At 39.7% G+C, this 24,530-nt stretch overlaps 1 protein-coding gene across 1 annotated transcript in view; it reads right to left on the minus strand.

Annotated features, from left to right (window-relative positions):
* Positions 1–24,530, minus strand: part of LMTK2 (lemur tyrosine kinase 2) — a 41,900-nt gene that overhangs the window by 13,919 nt on the left and 3,451 nt on the right. The window contains exons 2-7 of the mRNA XM_054643458.2: positions 13,302–13,426; positions 12,362–12,506; positions 10,527–10,600; positions 9,907–10,025; positions 9,112–9,199; positions 2,198–2,331 (exon numbers count right to left, since the gene is read on the minus strand). Of these exons, the coding sequence (XP_054499433.2) occupies positions 2,198–2,331; positions 9,112–9,199; positions 9,907–10,025; positions 10,527–10,600; positions 12,362–12,506; positions 13,302–13,426 (685 nt within the window). The remainder of the gene's footprint in view (positions 1–2,197; positions 2,332–9,111; positions 9,200–9,906; positions 10,026–10,526; positions 10,601–12,361; positions 12,507–13,301; positions 13,427–24,530) is intronic.

Below are 24,530 nucleotides of genomic sequence, written 5' to 3' on the forward strand. Positions count from 1 at the left end.
AGCAGACTCTTAAGCATTCAAACTACACACAGCATTTCCATGCAGTTATTTCATTCTGCTCACAATCCTCTCCTGGAGATTACGTGGGCTGCTCACATGCTCCAGTGATGTCACCCCTCTGCACACCTAGCACTGCCTGGCTTGCATTTTAACTGTCAGAAGCAAAATCTATCAGCAATTCAGATTAAATAAGTATTATAATATCATACTGAGCAACCAGTAATATCTTACATCTGCAGTTAAGTTCCTTAAGTAACAAACCCATACATTACACATGACCAGAACTACAGACAGTCTTTGAAAAAGACCAACAGAAAAAATAATATATTTCATAGAAGTCCTCCAATAAACAAATCACAAAGCTCTTGAATAGACACAGAATTTGCTTCCAGCTTCTACCATAAACCAGACCACAAAAACTCATAAAGCAGCACTGCTGCTGTAATAATACAAAGAGACAGTTTTAGGAAACCCATCACGCAAACAGAAATTTATGCAAGTTTAATGAAGCTGAAACTGTGGCTGTGACAGCAAAGAGCTCAGCAGACTAATTGCTCAAATATTTCACTTTTCAGTTTCACAGAGGGGACTAGGCAATTAAGTGCCCTGGAGGAACTCTACCTTTGCTTCTGTTGGCTTAAAAAAAGTCTCTGAGGTACAAATGGTCTGAAAGCCACAGTTTGTCTGCTACAAAGACAGATGATGATGTTTTCCTTTCCAGAGTCATTGAACTACACAGGTGAGAAACACATCTATAACCTTCAAGTATGTCCCAGAGCTTGCCAAATTGTTTTATATTATTTAAATAAATATCCTGGAAGAGAAAAACTGTTGGCTGCTTGAATTTACCACTAACAACAAAATCGCTGATGCTGGAGCTTTACCACTTACTCTGACAGCATCAGGATAGTGTTGCTAGAAGTAAACATTACAATGAGAATCTTGCAGATCCACAGATTAATTATTTACCAAGTTTATCTGTATTTCACTAAAAATGTACTGTTAAATTGAATACCTACAGAGCCATGCTGCTGCAAGACAAGAAACTGATCCCTCCGTTAGACAGGTACAACTGCTATTACATTCAAGTCATTTGAAATTGTTAAATAGGTTAAAAGAAGAGTTCTGTTCATCAGCCACCAGCTGAGTACAGGCTTTGGGGTTTTTTCAGGGTTTTGCTGTTGTTTTAAACTTGCACCTTTTAAGACTGAGGTTTGAGAGTTCATTTCTCCCTGAACACAAGATGCTCATTAATAGGCTCCAACACAAGCTCCTGACTTGCTGAAAGGTTGATGCAATTGCTGCTTCACAGCAGAGAACAGCCTGACAAAGTAACTGTCTTGTGGCACCCACGGTTTCACCATGAAACCACATCTGGAGAACAAGTACTCTTTGATATTTTAGTCATCTCAGAGGTTAATAACTTCCAGTTCCTTAATGCCTTTACATTTAAAGTAAAAAAAAAAAAAATTGTATTTTTTTGGGCAACTTGTTTCATGAATGAATTTTCCCAGCCTTTTGCAACTACTGCCATTCTTTCGGTATTCATTATATTAATTTAAAATAATTATATTAATTAAAAATAATTAGAGCCACAGAGTCACTCTGCATTCTAGCATTTCCCCTGATGGGAACAAGATTTTTCTCCTAGCATGATTACTTTGAAATGTGTGAAATGTGACTACCTCCTTTAGTGAAGCTTTAAATGTTACATGAACAACATCAGTGAGAGAAGACCCCTTTCAGTCAGATTTTCCTTCAAAACTCAGCTTCCTCCTTACTGCCATAAAAAGGGGTTTTTTCCCCATTTTTATTAACACAGGTAACATTGCCAAAGAAGTTCTAAATTTCTACAATCTAATAAAAATTCACAGCCCATAAGATTCACTGTAACTGAATTTTAACATCCCTCCTTCCACAATAAATGAAATTAATTTGACTTGGCCAAGAATTAATCAAACAACTCCATGTGGACTGGCTTGGCACCAGGTTGTGTTTGATGGGCTGCAAACCCAAAGAGCAGCTGATCATCTTTCAGGCAGGGGGAGCTGAGCACCCAGCACTGCAGCTCAGTTAGCACCTTCATTAGCATCACTTGTTGGTGCAAACACAGTCTTTAATAGCCCTGGATTGAATGAAAACACCCAGCTGAGTTTCAGAGTGCATCTGGGCTCAGTGGCCTCTCTCTGGAGCCCACCTGTGCACGAAGTTGTGTTTGTGCATTACAGCGAGGCCGGCAGCGATCTCACACGCCATTCTCTGCAGCAGCATTATCTGAGACTCGCCCCTAATGTGCTCCTGCTCATTGCAGATGTAAGTTTTCAGGTCACCCTGGAAAAGAAGTTGAAGATATTTATTAGCCTTATTTGTTGGTTGAAAAAAAAAATTGTGATGTTGACAAATTTGACTGAGGCAAAAAGTATGCTATGGAGAAGGTAATGGATTTTAATGCCAGTGTTCTGCAGTCAGATGATGTAAGAAGGGAATCTGAAAAAAATAAAGGTATGTAAAGAAATTGACCATGCACATTAGGAGTAAAAATGAGTATGAACTTGTTTGATACGTGGTATGATTTCTGTAAACAAATAAAAAGCCACCTGACCACATTACTTATTTACCACATTTATGCTCAAAAAAATAAAGCTCCTCAAGTTTCCAGTCTCCATTAAGGATCTTACAAAAGTGATCTAAGGCATTTGGTATTGTCCTTAAGGGTTTTTAATCTAATCATTTAGTAATTAACATCCTAAATCAGACTGCCACATAAAACCTGTTATGCATTAATAACTTCCATTAAAAAAGCAATTTGATGAGCCTCTGCTTTTAAATGAGCTGAGTTTTCAAGTGCTCCAAATCAGCAAAGCTGTCTGTCTGGAAATTTGTAAGGGGCTGGAAGGGAGAGACTAGAGAAGAGAGTTTCAGACACTGCCAGCTCACCAGCTTTCTGTATAAAAAGCATGGTAATACAGCCCATTCCAGTCAGGGAATTCTGATGATGGCAGCAGTTTTACTGAACCCAGGCAATGCTGAGCAATAGATATGTAATTAATGAGCCCACAGAAGCACTCCATAAATTACTAAAAAAAGAAGCTTTGAAATAGAGGAAAATAATTGAATACTGTCCAAACATTCAGGAAATGAGAGACTTATGAAACTAAGAGAATCCAAGCAAGGGAAAAAAACAAATTTCTCATGCCACTGTTGTTCTTTTTTTCACAGTTTGATTTTCAATCCACCAGTCCTGTATTTTTGTTATTTAAAATATAGACTTTCTGAAAGGTTAGCAAAATATTTTAAAGACATTTCTGTATTGAGACTGCACAATGTATATCACAGCTTGTTTCACCAGCATAACATCCTGAGCTTTGTCCATGTCCATTGTCTTCCCAAATCCTGGGCCAGGAAGCTCTTGCCAGAGCAGAGTTCCAAACAATTAGGAAAGAACAGTGTTTATAACACACACGGGTTCCAAATGGCAGAGCCCAAGGAATCCAAGCCCTACACTCCCAGCTGAGCTGACTGTAGGTGGCAGCAAGAGCCTGAAGAAAGTCAGACTCCAAAATTGTCATTCATTAAAACAGCAACTGCTTGCTTAGGGCTTGTCCCAGGTGGATTAAGTTCCTAGGATGCCTGAAACACACCCAGGAATTACTTTTTAATTTTTAAATACATTAGCAACAGCAGTGCTGTGTGACATCCCTTATTTAGTAAATTATTCATGTAGGCACATATTTTTGTAGGAAAACCAACTTTTATTAAATCCAGCACCTTGAAACATATTGGTTCTATGTTCCCATTCTGGTCTAATTAAGCCTACAATCAAGGTTAAAAATATAAAATAGGAACTTTTGGTACTGCTCTAAAAGAACATTGCTTGTACCAAACTGGGGTGAACCCATGGTCACACTCAGGGGCTGAACTGCCCTTCAGAAGGTCCTGGAGAAGCTGAAGAATGTTTCAACAGAGACCTTATGAAAGTCCAGAAAGACAAATGCAAATTCTCCCAGCTGGGAAGGAAAAATCCCCTGAACAGCACACAGTGAGCAGTGGCAGCTGGGCAGCAGCTCTGCAGGAAGGGAGCTGGGAGCTCCAAAGAGCCCTGAGTGCCCTGGCAGCAGCCTGGGAGCAGCTCCTGGGCTGCACAGCCAGGGCCAGGCCCAGGGGAGCTCTCAGCACGTTCTGGGCAGATCCCACAGAGCCTGTGCTCAGACCTGGCTGCTCCAGAGCAGGACAAAGTGCAGCAAGTTCAGCAAAGAGCCACCACGAGTCAGGGTCAGAGCACTGCCCCATGAGGAGAGGCTGAGGGAACCAGGCTCACTCATGGACAAAGACTTCAGCACAATGACTGCCCAGCAGAAGTTATTACAGACTAAGCCAGGCTCCTCCATGGATGGAGGATGAGACAGAACAGGCATGAGCTGAAACGTGGCAGCTCAGACTGAGGGTAAGGAAAAGAGTTTTGCACATAAGGACAGAGGTGCAGGCTGCCCAGAAAGAACATGCAGTTTCCATCCCTGGATGTTTCCAGGATTCAGCTGGACAAAGTCTGAGAAATCCAGACTGACCTCAGGATGATATTGCTTTGAGGAGGAGGCTGGAGACCTCCTGAGCTCCTTGCTAGCCTGAATTATCCTATGATGCTTCCCTGCCTAAAAGCAGACAGTAGCAAAACAGCAACATTATCCCTGCACTATTTTGAGAGCCACAAAATGGCCCTTTATTGACAGACTTTTTAACACAGTAAATATCAAAGGATATATATATCTGAATAAATGCAGTTCTGCAAAATTCACTGCAGAGACATCTAAATATAAAAAGCTCAATAATCATGCTTGAGGAAGGCTCTACTTTCTCTCCAACCTCCTCTGCCACTCTGCCTTTTCCCTCCTCTCCTGGGATTCCATGAAGAACTAAATTTTGCCTTTCTTCCCATCCTTCTCTGTTCAGCCATTTTTGTAAGTTTTAATACACTTTTTCTCTGTAACAGCCAGAAGCTGGGGCACACTTACAGTCAGTGCTCTTTGGCAGCTTTTTGTTTGTGCAAATTCCATGCTGAGTTCATGTGGACACCCAAATGGCTGACATGACTTTCTAACCAGAGGGCACTGATGGTTTTAAAACTGATGAGGTTTCAAAAATGTGAAACAGTTTCCAAATTACATCTACTGAACACATTCTACCAAATTGTCATAAACTGACACATCCCCCCTTTATTGTTGCACCACACACCACTGATAAATCTGCTCTTTGGCTCATACCCATATTGGCCATGATCATGAAATAAATTCACTGAACTCTTTGATTGTGACGTTTTCATTACAAAGATTCTTTTTTGATTAGAACATGCTTTCAAGTGGCAGTAATTAAAAAAAGAACCAATCACTGCAAGCAGACACCTTCCCCTAACAGCACCATCCCTAAAGTAAGCTACAGAGCATTCCAGGCAAATACTGCATCCTGCTGATCTCATCTGCCCAGGGAACTGCAGGACTTGAAGAATTTCTGTAAGAATTTGATAGCAAAATCAGCCTCACAATATACATGCAACTTCCACATTTGAATAACTTTCCTTTTACTCATAAATTATGTCAATCCATTAGAGGATTTCTGTGCTGACAAAATGCTGGCCACACACAGGGCTGAGTAATATATTAAAGTTAATAAGACAGCAGCCACTATTTTTAACCTGGCATCATTCTGCAATGTTTAACAGTGAACAGTTAACTATTCATAGCAGACTGCACCACCATACAACACAACTAATATGGGGAAAAGGGCTGTTAGACCTTTCTGAGCATTTATTTTTATATTTTCTATTTTCTAAATCATTTTAACACAAGCAAAGCATAGAATTTAACAGCTTAGATCACTTATGTGCAACTGACTTCTCTTGTTTCTTTCCCAGTTCTGCAAAGCAAGGGACACAGAGCAACTTGGGTTACATTATAAAATAGACTAAATGTTAGCCAAAACAGTTCTTGCACATGCAACCAGCAATCTTGTGTAACAGAAATGGATCAGGAGTTTCTGTGGCCAAGAAAACAAGGCAGCCAGCCTGCCTGACATTCAGCATTGCCACCCTGACAGCTGTGGTGTCTCTGCACTACAGTTTCCAGTGCCTCTGATCAAAACCTTCCAATGCCAAGGAGCCTGGGAACTGATAATCCAACAGGGCTGCCTGGGCAGCCAGGACAAGGTCAACTGGCCCTAAAAAGGCTACAAATCCAAGCAAGAGAAGGAGCAAAAGGAGGACATGCTGTGATAAGCTAGGAGTTTTAAGGAGTGTGAATAAAACCACCTCTGTACCCTCCAGACTGAGCTGGTCAGCAGAATAGCCACATTTTTGTTACTTAGTATGCCAAATTTGCTAAACAAGGCAGCACTGCCACGTGAGCCTCACAAGAAATTATCACCGAAGATATTGGAACTTCCTATCCAACACAGCTCATCTTCCTGAATTCTTAAACACACAAGGAATTAAAACAAGTTTGCTTTGTTGGAGATACATAGACATAAGGGAAAGAGCTTTAGCTCAGCATTAAACCACTGGCAGCTGAACAGGACCACGTTTCTCATCCTTCCCATTTGAACTCCACAGCCACTGGAACCCTTAGTCCACCACTTCAGTTCCACCTGCCCTTATGCTGTTTCTGCTGAAGAATCACTCCTGTGTGTTTTGGAAGCATCTCCATGCACCCCAATTCACTCAATTTCAGGGGAAAAAAAACGAAACAGAGCCTTGAGATCAATTACTAGAAGTCTAAAAAACCAAAATAATTGCCATTCCAACTGCAGTGATAAAAAGCTTCCTGACACTCCCCTAAAAACCTTTTTACTAAAAAAACCTATTTAGCCACGTCTTCTATTCCAGCATGCTTCCCTTACATTCCTTCCTTCCTGTCTCTTCTCTGCACTTAGTCCAACACTGCCACCTGTGTTATCCCTGTGACAGGGATACTGAGCTGCTCACTGGCCCAGGCTCTGCAGCAGACTGCAAAGGGAGCATTGTCCTGTCTGCCCAGCCCCTGAGGATCTGTGTGCACACAGAAACAAACAAACTCCATCGTGTCTAGGAGATACTCAGCTCTTCCAAGGAAGAATTCTTTAAGTGAGCCAGACTTTTATATGAAAGTTATGTTTAACTGACTGTAATATATAATTTTCTAAAACCAAGTTTTAGTTCACTTGGAATAGAATAATGAACACAGACATTTATTTTCCATTCCACAGAAATTACCTAACTACACTCAAATTTGTAAAACTACCACTTTAACTGTCAAGCTTACTGCCCCCAGTTAAAGTGAAAATCTATTTTATCCCCTTAAATAAAATCCTTTCCAGATTACTCTGCAGGATCATGACAACTTCTGGCATAAAAATGAAGAATCAAACAAGGATATTATTTTTTCCTGTACACCTAAAGTAGGGCAATCTTTAAAAGCTACTCCATCTTCAAATTTAAAGTTGGATTAAATGACATAACTATTTGAAAACATGGCAGCAATTAAATCTGATTTGGATGTATATTTGATAGATTCTATGAAATGCAATTCACTTTCCAGGATCCTTTTAAAGAAATTCCAATTTGAATAGCAGGTTTAAAAAACAGTAGGTAGTATTCTATTTCTACATTGAAAAACTATGAAAAATCTTATCTGTTAACCTTAGGCACAGAGTTTTTAATTGTTAGCAAACCCAGAATATTTCACTTTGATCAGTCACTTTAAAAGTTCATGCATTTCTTCCATTTGAAAAAGAAGGATTTTATCAGCACTTCTGCCTCATTAATTTACCACAGTTAATACATTTGAGCAAAAGAACAGCATAGAATAATATAGTTATTTAAGCTAACAGATTAATTGATATTTCAAAAACTCAAGCTCATGCTAAGTAATTTAAATTGCCTGAGACAACTAGAAGCAGATTTTTGCACCTGAGTTTAAAGGGAAATTCTGCAGTAGTGAAACTGGTAAAAAAGATCTTGCTGAAATTTATAAATGCAAACTGTCTCCTTTCTGAAAGGCTCATTCCTTAGTAACATCTGTGCACTTCTGACATCATTTCTGTCCTGACATTTCCCAAGGAACTCTGCTTTGGGTGACATCTACACAACAAACCTTAAAAGCAGCCACTGAGCCAATGTTTGGGCAGCCACTTGGACTCTGGGGTTTGTTTGGTTTTAGTAATGTGTAATGCCACAACAAAACAATTCAAGTCTTTCCAGCCCATGGATCCAAATTTTCATCTCTCCTGGCTCTGCACTCTGGGCACAGTTCAAAGGCTCCTCCCAACATTCAGGAACATTCCAAGGACTGCAGTGGCTGAGCAGGGCTTTGAGCTGTCCCTCCCACTGCAGGGACCAAGTGGCACTGCCAGCAGTGGGATCACCCCTCAGTGTGATCCTGGCTTTTCTTTTGGTGCCCAGGAGGCACAAGGCAGCTGCTTGGGGGGTAAAGGGCATGAGAAAGGAAATACAAGGATAAGAATGCAGGGAAAAGAAGAGTACCATAAGAGAAAGGATCAGGAAGAGAATGAAGACTGAAACTGAAAATTCCAGCTATTAGAATCCATGACTGATGTCAGAAGTGAGCCCACCATTGCATTTTAGCACAAAGCAACACAGTTTGGGTAAAATTTGGGCATTCTGGAGATGGGGGAGAAGGCAGAAAGGAAGAAATTCTTTCATTTTCCTAAAACAACATTTTCACATAAATGGTAATAAAAGCACATTAAGACTGCAGACAGCAAATATTTTGGATGTGCATGTGACACTGGACTGTGATTAAAAAGCTCCCTGCTATGACCCCTCTGGCCTCCAAGCTCCTTGCTGAAGGCAGACAGAGACACTGGTAACTCCATTATCAAAGAACAGCTATTTGCCTCTTCAGAACACTCCACAGGCACTTAGAACATACATGATGAACTGAAAATAGTACAAACAAAAAATTGTAATCACAGTTCCTCTAAAAAATAAACAAAAGCCTTCTCAAATTCTGGTTAATCAAAAAACAAAACAAAAGAATAATTTCATGAGCAAAGGGCAGTAAATATACCCCACACAATTTACACCAGTGGAAAAACAACTGCAGCATCTCATGTAAGTGCACTTACCAAGTCACAGAACTCAAAAACTAGGAGATAAGGAATGGCTTCCACACATTGCCCAATACACTGGAGAACATTTGGATGCTGAAGAATGCTGGAGGGAAAAAACACAGTTAAAGCCAGGAAGATCACAGAAAAATGCAACACACTGCAATCCCTACCAGAGTTTCAACACATTACATTGGAGGGGGGTGGCAGGAACAGAAGGTGCAAGCACCAAAGGCACAGATTCCATTTGTACCTTGGTATTGCTCAAGTGTGTCACTGACAGCAGCCAAAACTCACAGGATCTCAATCCCACAAAAGCCAGGATTGCCACATGAGAGTCACACTCATCCTCCCACAACCCCTCATACCAAAAATAAAAGCATGCAACTCATGAACTACACCAAGGTACAGAGCTGGCTACAAGTAAAGCTTCTTTTAGCCAGCTTAGTTCCCAGCCAGATCAGTTACTTTTCCAAAATTGCTCCAAAACCAATTGTGCCAATGCAGCAGAAGGCATGCAATCCTTCTGACAAATGCCAACAACCTAAGCCTAAATGCAAATAGAGCCAGGATGTTAGAAAGCACCAAGAACAGAAAGCTCTTCACTGACCAAGCTTTTACAGCACACCCAGGCAAGGTAAAGCACACTCACTTATGTCAACACAACTTTTGCTCACTTTGGGTTGAGTGTATTTCACATTTTAAAGAAAAACATTACAGTTATATGTGAGGGCAAGTAGAGACAGCAACACTGAACAAAAGTAATATTCATAATTTATCTGCAGCAGAATGAAGCTGTGAAACATTACTTACTAATATGGTTCTCCATTTCTTAAAAATTGTTCTTGCTCCTTGGGACCTGCACTTGCCTTTAACTCCTTCACTATTACCCTTGCTACACTAGTGCCTGTGTAGATCTCTCCAAGGAGAACCTGAAAGAGAGATTTTGTCTTAAATCAGAGGGGAAAAAACATTTGTAGTCTTCCTGCAAAGAAAAACAAGAGCTAAAAACATGTTGCAGAAAAGATTTCCTGGCTTTTTTACAAACACAGAGCTTTGATAATTAAATACACATACTTTAATCTTGACAACTGATCTACAAGTCAGCTTTCAGAAAACATTCTCTAGTGAAGACCACTGATTTACTTAATTTTTCCCTAAAAAGAATTGATAAAAACAGGAGTGTATTAAATCAAATCCATGGAAGTGAAATGTCTAACTAGTCTCTAGTAAGAATCTACAGGTAAATTTAAAAAGCACAGATTAGTGCTGTGATTACAGCTAAAAAAAAGCATGCAAGGAAATATCTAATTTCAACTAAAATTTTGTATGCTTATTTTTCCTTTCTTGAGTAGCATTTTAAAGTAAATACAGAGGCCTAGTCACCTGAGAATAAGCCCCAAGCTGTGCAATATGAAGAGATAACTCCTCACCTTTCCAAACCAGCCATTTCCAATTTCCTGGATGTAGTTTAGACTCTGACGTGCAACTTGAGACTTTGTTCCATCTGTCACACAAGGAAACAAAGGTAACACCTATCAAAGCACTCACATGGCCAAAGTTAGCAACTGCTGAGCAACAGGGCAAGCTTCTACTGCATTTCCACCCAGCTGGGTGCACACATCCAGCACAAGCACCAAACCCTGCCCAGATGGACATAAAATAGGAAGGTGATGTTGTGACAACAGCACTCAAGTGAAGCTTTTCTCAGGTCCAGCTTCTAAACTCCACCAGAACACATCCCCCAAAAAACCACAGTGATTGTCCTGACAAAATGTGACCTCACATGTTTTTAACATGAATTTAGGGTTTTAACATACTCAGCAAGAAAGTAAAAGGGCCAAGTTCTGTTTCCAATATAAAAGTGTATTATTGCCTCTATCTGGGTAGAGAAAATAACCTACTTACAAAAGTCTCCCATGTAAATAAAATAGAAAACCAAGACAAAACTCATTGTTTGTACATCTTAACAAGTGTAGTTATATAGAGGTACCATCTCAAGAGAAAAGGTTTGCCTGCTTTATTCTTCAGCCCAACTGCCCTATTTGTAGCTACCATCTGGAAGGAGGACATTTTTCAACTAAAAATACTTCATATAAGAGCCCAGAGAGGAGGACAGAAAAGAAAACCAGATCTTGGCAAGGATGGGCAGTAACAGTGGCAGACCTCATTCACCAGAAAAGATTCAGCAGTGTTGACCTCTCTGCTGCCCAATTGGTGAGGAGCACTAATGGATTTAAACAAAACCTTCTCTTGTCTGAGAACTCTAGCCCACAATTTATTTCCATAAACTCCATTTAGAGCAGTATTGTTGTACTGAAAGAGCCAGAGCTGTATAAATCACTGTAAATTTGCTCCTAAGCATGGTGAAGGCCACAGCAGTGCAACCACATTTTGTCCAAGTACTCAGGCACATTGCCTTCCTTCTGGCAAAACACTTATTGTGACAGCTTCATTGTAACAATTATGGCTACACAGAAGAGCTGACAAAATTTTTCACTCAAATTTTCCCAGCTCTTTAAATACTGAGTCATTTGTACAACTCTGTCATTTGTATTAAAGGCACACTGAGAGTTTCTTGAAATTTGTACAGGAATTTTACTAGAAGCTTCCCTGAACGTCTAATGCTCAAGCAACCCAAGTACTATGTAAAATTATGTGAAATAGCACAATATGAGAGTATGTACTTTAGACTAAACTCTGCTTATAATATGATAAGATGCTTAAGTTTCCTTTTACAAAAATTGTATTTTAAAGAATACATTCCAAAACCTCTTCCACAGAGGGAGATGAAACCTAATGCTCTGTCTTACCAAGATCACATTTACTGCACAAACAGCCTACAGTGACATCAAGGAAGTGATGCAGCTGAGCAGCAGCACTGCTGTCAAGTAAAGATTCACTCTTATTTCTATTTAAGGGTGGTGGTTAAAATCCAATGACAATTTAGCCATGAAGAAAACCACTAAAGAGAAGTCACTGATGTGCCAGGGTACTTCAAACCCTTGAGGTATATAGAGATATAATGACAGCAATCTAGAGAGGGGCTTTTAAGGCAGCTCTGTTCTCTTAAGCTCTCTTACCCTGCCATAGGTTAACATCTTAGTAGCAACATTTCCCCTTTTATCCTTTACCCTACAAAATACATTGGCTCAGTTTATGGAAATTTGTAACAAGTTATTTATTACAGTAAAGTCCAACAGCCACACTCCATTTTAGACACTGAAAATGTCTACTTTTGTTTTTGCACTGAAAACCAGAAATTTACCTGTACGAGATGGAAACTGGGAGGGAGTTGGTAAAGCAATATTGGGAACTGAAAGAGTAAACACTTCTGCTGGAGACTGAACAGATGGAGTATCTTCTGCTGGAGGTGTAAAATCTATTTCATCATCAAAGTTATCTTCAAATTCCTAAACAAAAGAAGTCTTAGTAAACAAGCTGATCCTTGCCTTGAAATAAGCATTAATACATTTCTTTCAGTTTGAATGAGCACTGCTAAGGAAGTTCAGCTCTTTTCCAAGAATAGTGACAGATATTTAGTGTTCTATTCCTTACTTTCCATTAACTGCTGTCTTAAAGAGATTAAAGCATTGCTTTTAATAATCAAGGGGTTTTTGTTTAGTTGGGTTTTTGTGGGTTTGGTGGTTTGGGTTTTGTTGGTTTTTTTGCTTTCTTTTGTTTTTACTTTAAATGCTAGCTCTGGCTTTGGATGAATTACCATGGACTGCTGAGGCCAAATATTCTCCATCTAGAAATGAGAGCAAAACTCAATTTTAGGAACACTGATTACAGATGTTCCAAAAGTAACAATTCTCTGATGACAATTTCTCAAGAGTTTTGCTACAGTGGATATGCATCCTCAGTATTCTTATTTGACAGGCCCCATCTGCAGACAATGAAAAAACAAAACACAGAAAAACAACAAAAAGGTTCTTCAGAGCAGATTGTCTCAAAGGTGTAACTTTTATTACTAATTCTGATAACTAGTTATTATTTTGAAAAGGCATTAAAGATCCTTCCTGCAGCAGGGAGCAATTAGTTAAAAGAAACAGCTGCATCAGGACCCACAGCTGTAGGAACAGTCAGTGGCTGTTCAGGAGAGAGGATGCACAGTGGCACTGCAGAGCATCAGCACAGCTCATCAAGTGTTCTGGACACCAGCTGAGATTATCACCTGTACACACACTGATCACTTCAGCTCTTACCTTGAAATCTATCTCAGGGTCTTTACAGCAGGAGACACAGTTTGCCAGCAGAATGACCAGGACTACCAGAGTGCACAGAGACAGAATCACAAAAGATGAAGGAACTTCTGCTGCAGCTCCTTCTCCTAGAAATAAACATGTATGCAGTATTATGTAAATATGTTTAGCACCCTAAGAAGTTCCTTCAAAACATATTATCCACCTGCATTTATTTAAAAATGGGAGTCTGAACATTTAATCCCATGGATGTGATCAAAGCTAAGAAGAAAGTGAACAGAGAGGACAAACTGGCAAAATGCATCTGTGCTTCACCACCTGCCTGCACCATCCTGGATTTACCTGCTTCCAGCTAAGAGACCTCAGCCAATGTGATTTACTGAAGTTTATGATGAACAGTGAGAGCACCAAGCCTTGGGATTATGTTTAAGTCAATAAATTAATACAAATATCCAAACACAGAGAGTAGAAATCTGGTCTTTTGGAAGATATTTCCCAAGAGCTAAAACACCTGACCTACAGGAACAGGCAGCTAGAAGAAATCCTCACTTCAACTGCACCCAAATGTAAAATCTATCACTACAGGACAGTGCTCTCTCTTTCAATAAATGCATTTGTGACAGCCTGCCAAACACACGAGCAGCTGTCACAAGTGCAATGGATGGAATCAGCTCCACACCATTTCTGTTCCTTGTGATTCACTAGGTGATTGTCTTCAGTTCAAGAACTTTAGATTTCCAGCTGGTTTACAAACACTTCAAATAATTTTCCAAAATTTTATATATAAACATTCTACAACACATTTCCTGAGATCAAGCCAGGTTATTACTCACAGGATCAAAAGCCTCAATTGGCATTTTAGAAAAATCTTAAGTTATTGCCAGGGGTATTAAACCTATTTTCATTCCTGTTTCCATCTTCAGTAGAGAACAAAGACATGTGGTTCCCTAGGAGACCAGAGCACACATCTGGAGGAGTTGTTTTTGCTGTTGCTGCTTCTTTTCAAACAGGTACTGCCACAGGGATCAGAGGAGTAGCTGGACCACATCTGATTAAAATGTATTGAGCTATTACATCACTGTCAGAGTCCAACAATGGCAGGTGACCTGCACTGGCTGGATTTTAGGAGAGCATTTGAGTATCAATGGGAACGTCTGGCAACAGGACAGGGTGTAAATGAAGCCTCAAAAATAAGAAAGCAGAAGTTCATCACTTGTCAAGGGACACAAACTTGTCCACCTACCTCTTAAACCTTCAAAAAACTGCAAAATTTGAGAGATTTGCAGAAAAAGCTTTTCATCATATTCCACTGAACACTTACAGAATATTTACTTATTTTAATTACATGTAAAGACTAAATTGACATAATGAAAATCCTGCTTTAAAGTGTGTCAGCACACTTCCAGAAGGTGACATTTGCTGCACAATTAGGACTATTACCAATACAACAAATCAAAGTTAGCAAAAATGGAAGATTTTCAAACAAGTGATTTCTAGTTTCCACAATAGCTTTGGCATTCTAACCTCACTAGGGACTGGGAATACTTCACTGCAGACACTGAGCATTGTTCAAACACAGATCAACAACAATGTGGGGCCACTCACCAGCTTTTAGTCATAATTCTGAACAGAACAAAGTATCTCTGAAGAGGGCTCTCAACAGAACAAATTATATTCATTTAAATCAAGTCTTCTTTGTAACACAATGGGTATTTTCCCATTTCTAAGCATCAACAAGCAAAAAGGGGAAGATAACAGCTGATTTGTGTTTACTTCCTCCAGATGTTCAGTAGCCTTACTTAGGAGACTAAAAATTACCTGAAGTGCAAATATAAACATTCTGTGAATTCGTTAATTACCTAAATTACTGTGACAAACAAACACAGGTAATACAACTGGAGATAAAATTTAAGGAATTCCTTTAAACTCCTAATTGAAACCAAATAACAAAAAAAGACCAAGAAACACCACCAACTAAAATTACATTACCAGCTATTACAAATTAGAATTAACTTTTCAGACATCTTCCCAAACCCATCACACTGGATTTCCCAAGAACTTCCTCACCTTCACCAACAACTTCACTGAAAGAAGAAGTCAACTCCCCTCAGACTATCCAGTGAACAGATGCAGATTTCCCCAACAAACACCCAGGAACACATCACCACCATCCCCATATACTGCTCTCAGTAAAGATCAAGACTCCTGAACCTCCTCAAATGTTCATGCATTGGCAGAGCTGCCAAGCCAGTCCCTGCACACTGAACTCAGGCCCACAAGCTCTGTCATTACTCAAGGAGGCATTCCTGCTGTTTGAGGACTTCAGACTTCTCCTTGAGAGCAAAGCACCTCAAGTGCCAAGTGTATAAAACACTAACAAATGCTATCCAGCCTTCTTTTGGCTTTCTGGTACACTCTAAGGTCTCTTTTGGCTAACATGAATTTTACAGAGACTTCCCTTTCCCCACACAAACTGAGGGGACACCAGAGCCTTCTGTTCCAAGCACCATGTCACCTGCCAGGTGGCCTTTCTGAGCAGCCTCTACCAGAACCTGAACAGCCCTTCAAGCTGCTTTCCTTCCCTCAACTCTACTGTTTGTTTTCAAGACCTGGCCAGGGGTTTGTGTCCCCAGCAGTTCATCTACTGCAAATACATCAGCTGGTCATGATGGTCCCTCTGCCCACAACCCCTCAGCCCTGCTCTATCCCAGCTACAGCAGCACAAGCACAGATGGAATGAACAGAAATATTGCCATGCTAACCCCAGCTCAGGATCCCACTTCTGACCCCCAGCAGTTACAAGTTACTCCAGCAAATCCAGCCAGCAGGATTCAAGCTCTTGATGATCCTATGTACAATGAAGTGAGACATTTATTGAACTCAAAGTGAGACATAATGAGCACTATCAATCACAAGCTGCATTTATTGCACATGTTAGATACACTGCACATGCATTCAGACCCTGTATATGAAAAAGAGAAGATTTTTGCTGGAATTCCTTCTGTGAAAGAAACTACACATTTATCAAGTCCAAAGTCCAAGCCTTTCATGCAAGTTACACTGCTCCCCATAAGGTAACCATCTCTTTGAAGTGTCCTGGAAAGAGTACAGAAAAGAAAAATATTGCTGCTGTTCATTATGCTACCTCCTAACCTTTAAAACCTTCCATAATTCCCTAGAAATGAAACTGTGTGAAGGAGCAGCAATTAATTGGAGAAAGTAATGATTTTCTTTTTTTTTTTAAAGCAAAGATCACCTTTGAAAAAGCAGCTAATCATTAATTTATTAATGGTCTGTTAAGATAGAAGTCATCTAAACTTCCAAAAGCACAAGGCAATTTTCACATAGAAAATTATGAACAGAAGCTTGAATACAAGAAAAATGCCAATTATCCTGGGCAAGTTTCTGCAACAGTTACAGAACAGCATTCCAGATGACTCACACAAGTAAAAGCCATTTACTAAGAATTACAGAACCCATTTCTGTTTGGATAAACTTTGAAGTTTCTTACATAGTAATTAATAAGTAATATTTTTAATTTGCAGGGGTTTTTAAAAAATTAATGTAAAGTTAAGTATTAAATTATGGCAACCTGTAAGTGGGCTAAAATTTATTTTAAGTAAAGCTATTTTAATAGCTTGCATGAACACATATTCAGTGACAGAAGTTACTGATTAAGTATTGGAACTGGTCTTTGTGACAAAGTGCTGAAAATCTGCTGCAGTATAACCTCATTTGCATTTTTCAACTATTTCCATCCAATATTAATTCACTGGAGCTTAGTAAAATGACTTGGAACTAGAAGATGTTTAATACACCCTTTTGTTTGTAAATTGTGGAAGTATGAAGCAATGACATTTATTTTATGGTCCTGACTGAAAAAAGCAACCAGCAAGAAATCCATTCTAATTAATACAGAGGACCATTTTATAAAGTCATCACACAAGAGTTTCCCTAAATTAAAAAACCTGTTAAAAAACATTGTAAATTGAAATAACTTTAATATAAACCTGGATAAACTCCAATAAACACTTAATTTCATAATTATTGCAGAAGTTAAGATTCTTAATATCACATACTCTGGAGAAGTTAATAGATTTACTTAGCATAGTAGTTTAAAACCCTGCCATATTTACTGTAACCCTATGCAGTAACAACTTAAGGCATCTTAATATCTACCCAGAAGTGAGAATCTGTTCTTTAGGAAAGGAACCACCAAACAGATTAAAAAATACTCTCTCTAACATGCCAACAGTAAAAGGCTTCCAGTCAGCGAATACAAACAGTCTAGACTGGTTTGCTTTGGTATATCCAAACTCCTTAAGGCAGAGGAAGAGGCCTGGATTCTATCAGCCCTGTATTAAAATGAGCAGGAGAGGAAGTGCAGCTGCATCACTCAGTGCTACTGCAAGGTGAACACAACAATGTTCACAAAGCTCTGTGCTGCACATGCTCCATCCCAAAATGGCACCTAGGTCATCAGCACAGAAAATCAGGTGTGCTTTCAAAGCTACACAGGATTAAACATATCTATGGTATTTACCCACTTTTTGGAAGTACACTGTATCATAAACAAGTGAAAGCCTGGCTGAGGTAGGTATTTAATTAGCAGCTACAGAAGCACATTCCTCAGCACCTCTGAAGATGCCATTTCCCAAGCAAGTTCTTCACTAAAGCCTGAATTTGAGCACAGTACATGTGAAGTCAAAGGCTGCACACAGGCAAGCACACGAAGAGGCTCACTGAGGAAACAGTGATGATGAACTGTGCTGGCATCCTCAGGATCAAGTACAGACCTGAGAACACACCCAGCAGTGTTTATTACAACGTTTCAAGGGCTGGAAAATGTCATTTTCATACAAAGCATGTGTTATTTTGACACGAGGCATTTCAAAGAAACTTCTATAGGCCAGGATTCCCTATATCTTCCTGACTTTCTTTTACATCTCCATTCTTCATCAGACAGTTCTCCAACCACCAACTTCCACACCTAAGCAAACACAAGTTCTTTTTTCACTATGACTGTTTCCCTTCTCTACCCCATTTCCCAGTCTGCCCCCAGTACTCAAATGCTCTCATGTATCCACCTGTGGCATCCTTTGGTATCATTAATTACAAGTAATGAGCAGTGCCAACTAGCCAAATATTCCACCTCTGTCTGCCTGTCAAGCAAGAGCCTCCCCTCAGGACAACCCAGGACCAATGTGCTGCCCATGCACGAGGCATGCTGGGCTGGCCTTTCTTCTACAGATTATGAGAGGCCAGGATGCCTGAACTCTTGATTTTGGTTTAATGTGAGTAATCACATTATTCAGGTCTCCACCTTCAGAAAACTGGGCTAAAAAAATGCATGATTCCACAGAGTTCTAAGCACAGGGAGAAAGAACAGTAAATGTATATTGTGCACTCATAAAAGGCGTTCACCACTGTGATAAAGGCAGCGTAAGGCACAGATAAATTAAGCATTATTGGGGCACCGTGAACTTCAAGGGAGCATCTGATTTGAAGCTTTCAGCACAGTAGTTGCTATGCAACAACAGTCCCACTGCATAAGCAAGAGCCCATTTCCTTTCAAGAGCAGCTATATAACTGGCACTAATAGCTATAACTATTTCCAGCACAAATCTAGCATGACAGCAGTCACTTAAACTGTCTCTTGGACACACTCAAATTATATGATCATGAACTAAGATGCTACTTTATGACACCAAGTCAGAACAGCACAGCCTTTAAAATACTAATGAATGACCAAATCTAATTTTGTTCCCTAGCTAAACCCAGGGCATCTTTCATAAACTTTGTCAGTTTACTTACTCTGCTTTTAACAAATATTAAAGTAACCACATTTAAAAGTGTAATATCACCCTAATTTATAGTGGTTTTGACAAATGTGATTTTAAAAGCTACCCCAACTTTCCTAAATAATGCTGTCATTCTGTTCTACGCCAGCAATTAAGTGGGAAAGTGCTATCGACTCCTACCCAGCTCTCCACAAGTCAGATGCAGATCATTATCTTTCCCTCATAAAGAGTTTCTCCTGCATTTATTTACACCCTGAAGTCTTCAGAGGTTTGTTACTAATAAGCACAAAACCATACAGACAGAACCAGGCCTATAAATTCAGATGGCCTGCAGGTAACAGGCAGAATACTAAGCCAAACCTCTATTCAAAATTATTTTAGACACATCTATTGTGTAATGCCTGATTTGTATGACAAGGTGAAGCACAACAGACACTGCAACTCCTCCATTTCACAACAAAAAAACACCCAACTAAATTCAAGCACATTCCATTCCTTACCACATTCCTGTAATCTCAATTTTTTCCTGCTATGCTCCATTTAACAACTGAGCCAAAAAAGCATCGTTTTCAAGATTAAGTTTCAGAAGAAATGGGTGCAGTGTCATTATTTAGTTGTGCAATGCTATAGCACAATGGACTTTAAAACACTACATTAGAAGGGCATTTCAATCACCAACCTTCAGCAGAGATAAAACACAGCAAACAGAAGTTTTGAAGGAGTGGTATTTGCATTTCAGACATTCTTTTGAAAATAAAATGAAGAGCATTTTAGTGTGAGAAGACACTCCAAATTCCAATCAGCCCTTTGCTTTGAATGGCCATGGCCAGTAGAGTTCCAGTACCACAGGAAGAAACATTCCCAAGATCTCAAAGATCTTCACTGGCTCGCTGTCCTCAACACAATGGCAGCACCTCAGTGAAATCTAAAATGGATCCAAATGCCCAAAGTATTTCAGGAAGAGACTGGAAATGTTCCTTCATTGAGCAACTCTCTAAGAACAGACACACAACACCGCTAAAGGAACTTTAATGTTTCTCAGTCTACACCTGAAATGTTCAGCATTCAGATCCTTAGTACCTAAGACACTCAACTAAAGCACAAATGTTTAAAGCACAAATCTTAAAACAGTAACCTAGAACAAACTGTTGAAAATATTATTAACTGAAGAGTTGTTTCAAAAGTCTGTCTTACGGCATTATTGCTACCCTTCCACTGGATAATGCAAATGTCTAATGCATTACTAATACAAGTAACCCTCACTATCATGTACCCTTTTGTAAAAGCACTTTATCACCTGATATTTTTTTTTCTCCTATGGAAAATCATACTTTCTAGATATATTCTCAAGAAAAAAAGACTCTTAGGGACTTAAAGCTACAGCTATCCAAGTTACTTGTGCACAATTGTACTTCCTCTCTGAAAACAAGAAGCCGTAACTAACAGCTTGTCAATAAAACAATTTCCTGGCTAAACCTGAATTGTGCCACATGGCCTAAATCAAAGTCTGGCACTTGGAAAGACACAAGCAAAATGACAAGACTTCAGCAGTAGTGTGGGAAAAAAAAAATCAAAAGTCAAATACAAGTCTGTTCCCATCTTCCTCTAGACAGAAACTGAAACATTTCATCCCTCTCCTCGACTTGTCCATTCCAATCCCTGCCTTACCCTGAACTCCATTAGGTCCCTCATGGGGCAGGTGGGTGGGATGAAAGGCCAAGGCACATGCAGAGACAATTCTCATGAAAAGCCAACAGCTCTTCTTCTTGACAACAATTAACCATCAGGAAAAAAAGGGAACAAAGACAGCAACAAGGCCATTTCTTACAGAGTGTTCCCCATGAAACAATAAAAACGCCTCTGACACTCCTCCAATCTATCTTGAGCTCTGGATATATTTCTACAGTGTCAAAAGCCAGTTGCACAGCTAAATGTGTGTTTTGTGGACACATGACTATGAAATATCACTGTCCTATGCAATAAGTTACAATATTTTCAAGAAGAAATCTCTTCATATCACAATGGATGTGCAATTCTACATCAATAATTCTTGGCAAATGATTTCTGTCCTCCCATTTGTCCTTAAAAAGAACAGGAGTATATCCTGCAGGAGTATATCCTGCAGCATAAGCCAATATTTTTTTCTTTTTAACTACTTTATCCCATGTTCCCCTAAATGTTTTTACAATGTGCTTCACTCAAATGAGTTTCTCCTACATGTGCTCCAACCCACTCAGTGTGTTAGGGTGGCACATGTTCCATATCCTAAGGCAAGAATATCCAGGGCAGTGCTGGACTCTCCTGGAGCCCAGCATCTCAGAACAGCACTGCTCTGATCCTCCTGCTTCTGAGCACTTGTCCTGGCCTGCATATTGCCTGAACAGTTAGTAAGCAGCAAAACTCTGAGCTGGGATTAGTTTTACATTACTGACCTTATTCCATTATCCTACAAGTCTTCCCAGTAATGTCAGAGAATTACTCACATAACAGCATACTGCTCAATTTTAATAAGGACTAAATATAGGCTGGTACTTCAAGTGTTTACAGAGTGAGATCTGTTTGAAGTTTCAGTGCTAGAATCTCATGTTTGCACAAAGGCATCTTAAGACAAGGCAAAAAATATCCATGTTAAATAATTATGTGCCTTATGCCTTCATGGCAGTGTTTCTGGAAAATCTGGGTAGCATTATCATCTTGCAAATGCATCACTGACTCTTAATTGCATGTATGTGCATACATGTACATACACTCACAAAATTCTGCTGAGCACACTTGATTCTGTACTGCTAGATGTTGGTTTTGACAATTAATTCCTTCTCAAACAATTTTTTTTTTTCATCTGCTATACAATGAGGCACAGGAGTTGCAGTTTGGGTTTTTTTAACACAGGATGGACCACAATAATTCAAAGTATCATGAGATGATCACACATCATGGCTCCTCCAAGCACCAGAAAAGCATTGTCTGCAGCATGGAAACCAAAAGGAAAATATCTCTTTCTCCTACTATTTTACAGCAATACAAGCCATAAGATACAATGCCTTTGATGAGACTAATTTCAGTTCACAGGAAAGAAATCCATAAATGCAACTTTCACGTGATGGGATTTTCCAGAATCTTGATTTTATAGCAGATGCCTTTCCAACTCCAAGTACAGTTGAGTTAAGAAATGCAGGAGAGAAAGGAAGCAGCAGCATTTTGTAAAAAGAGCTTATTAGATCTATTTCTCATCCCTATTCATTGCTAAAGGATCCCTGGGCAGAACAGGCCATCAAGAAAGTGACTGATTTTGGAGAACTGGATCTGGTCTACAGCTGAAAGCTTAAAAGTCAGCACTAAAAAAATCTCCTGTTACTATTTTCTACACATCTTTCATACCACGCTGCAGTGGCAGTCCCAAAAGAGTCATGTCACTGTTAAGTCACTACAGTGATGTTTTCTTATCAGGAAGGAAACTTCTGTAAGTGCAGCAGTGTTGGACAAGGTGTTACTTTGTACAGCATTTCATACTGAAATCCCTCAGAAGACAATTTAGTGACAATGTGCTTCCCACCACTACCTTGCCTAAGCTATATATGGCACAACACCTCGCTACAGACAGCACTTAAAGCACACATGCAGGCTGAAAGGACCATCCCGACACATTTCGTACATTTCTGCTTATAAAAGTTGACAAAATGTTTCTTGTATCTAGACGTTGCTCAAGACCTTTCATAACAGCAGTACAATGAAAACAAAGAGCTCATACAGAGCAACAAAAGCATTGAAGTTTTTGCAAATTGTATCCAGAACTGTATCGAGCTCCAGACACTAAGTGCCCAGACCAAACAGAAAGGCAGCCCCAAAATAAAACCTAAGGAGGACTCCAGGACTCCATGTGCTCCATGTGCTGTCCTCCTGCTGCAGAACTGCAGTGTCAGTACTGAAACAGAACTGGGATTTTTGCAGCTCTGGCATTACACTGCCTGAGGTCCCTTAATCCCACACAGATAAACTGTGTGTGAGCAGTGCCTGAAACCAGACTACAGCAAGCATCCAGAAAATTACTCCCAATCATATTTACCTATCCAGAATGGTGGATCTCACAAAATCTTTTTTATTTTTATGCAGGGGCACAACCAGCACCCAGCAATGGGTCCTTTCAAACCAATGCCCAGCGCTTGATGCTGTGCCAACAAACCTTCAAACACTCTCTGATCAGTGCTATCTTAATAAATATGCTGCAATGATACCTGGGGAATTATTAAATACACCCAAGCATTCAAGAGATGAGAAATTGCTTCAGAAAGTGACCTCGTCCTATGAGGACTCCTTTAGTTGTAGCAAAGTCCAGACACTTTACAGCCACGGGCAGAGAAAGCAAAGCAAGGCTGTGAACAAAGCTCTGCGTGAAACATCCCTGCAGGCCAGAGTCAGGGCTGGCTTCTTACCTCAAACTCACAGATACACATGAAAGATAAAAGACAAATTTTCAGTTCAATTTCTTTAGTTCTATGATTATTTAGTTCCTGGGACAGAAATTATAAAATGAAATACAGGGACAAGTAAACAAGTTCAGCTCGAAAGGGGAGGAAGGATAGACCATTCCCATGAAAGGCACAGACCACACTTAAAATCCCCACTGTAAAAGCAAGATTTTTCTTAACTTCCAGTGATCCAAGTTGCTAACTTGCATCCACTTAGAAAATGGCTTTTCTTATTATGGGCAAGTCACAGACATTTTACATGGTACCAAACCACAGACCACAACTGCAATTTAGCCCCAGTCTGACAGAACTCCAAGTAAATGATCAAGCCAAAGCAACCCAAAAGCACCAATTTTCCCAGGAGTATGTATGTACTACAGAGCTCATCTTCATGCAAAAACAAAAAAAGTTACTTCCTCTCAAAGTTTGAACTTGTCATCTGAGGACAGCTGACTGAATATTTAGATACTTTAGATTTGTACAGCTGCATGAATATTTAGATACTCCAGATGAACATATCTGGATACTAGCAATAGTATATTTTTATATAATATTCTAATAATCTCCTCCTGGATCCTGCATCACCAAGTCCACCAGCAGAGACTCTCTGCCACTGCCACCCAACTGGCCAAGGCTCTCAAAAAGCAATTGTGTAGGCACCAAGTCCAGCTCCTCACTTCAACTGATCAGACTGTGCAGTCATCACAAGTGTGAAACTGAACACACCTGCTAAAAATGCTACCACCTATTCAAGTTTTACAGGATAATAAAAGTATTTTTGAGTCCCTCTTCTTTGTATTTGCAAAGACTTCATAGAGCACAGAGATGATGAAAACACTTTGTCTGACATTACACACACACTTGATTCAGATGCTCAGTGGAATTAAGGTCAAGTATGGAAATCCAAGTCAGAACTGGGAGCCTGAAGTACATGTACAGCTTTAGCACAGTAAAGCAGCCATGGC

This window comes from Agelaius phoeniceus, chromosome 16, assembly GCF_051311805.1.
Source record: "Agelaius phoeniceus isolate bAgePho1 chromosome 16, bAgePho1.hap1, whole genome shotgun sequence".
In the NCBI taxonomy this organism is placed as follows: Eukaryota; Metazoa; Chordata; class Aves; order Passeriformes; family Icteridae; genus Agelaius; species Agelaius phoeniceus.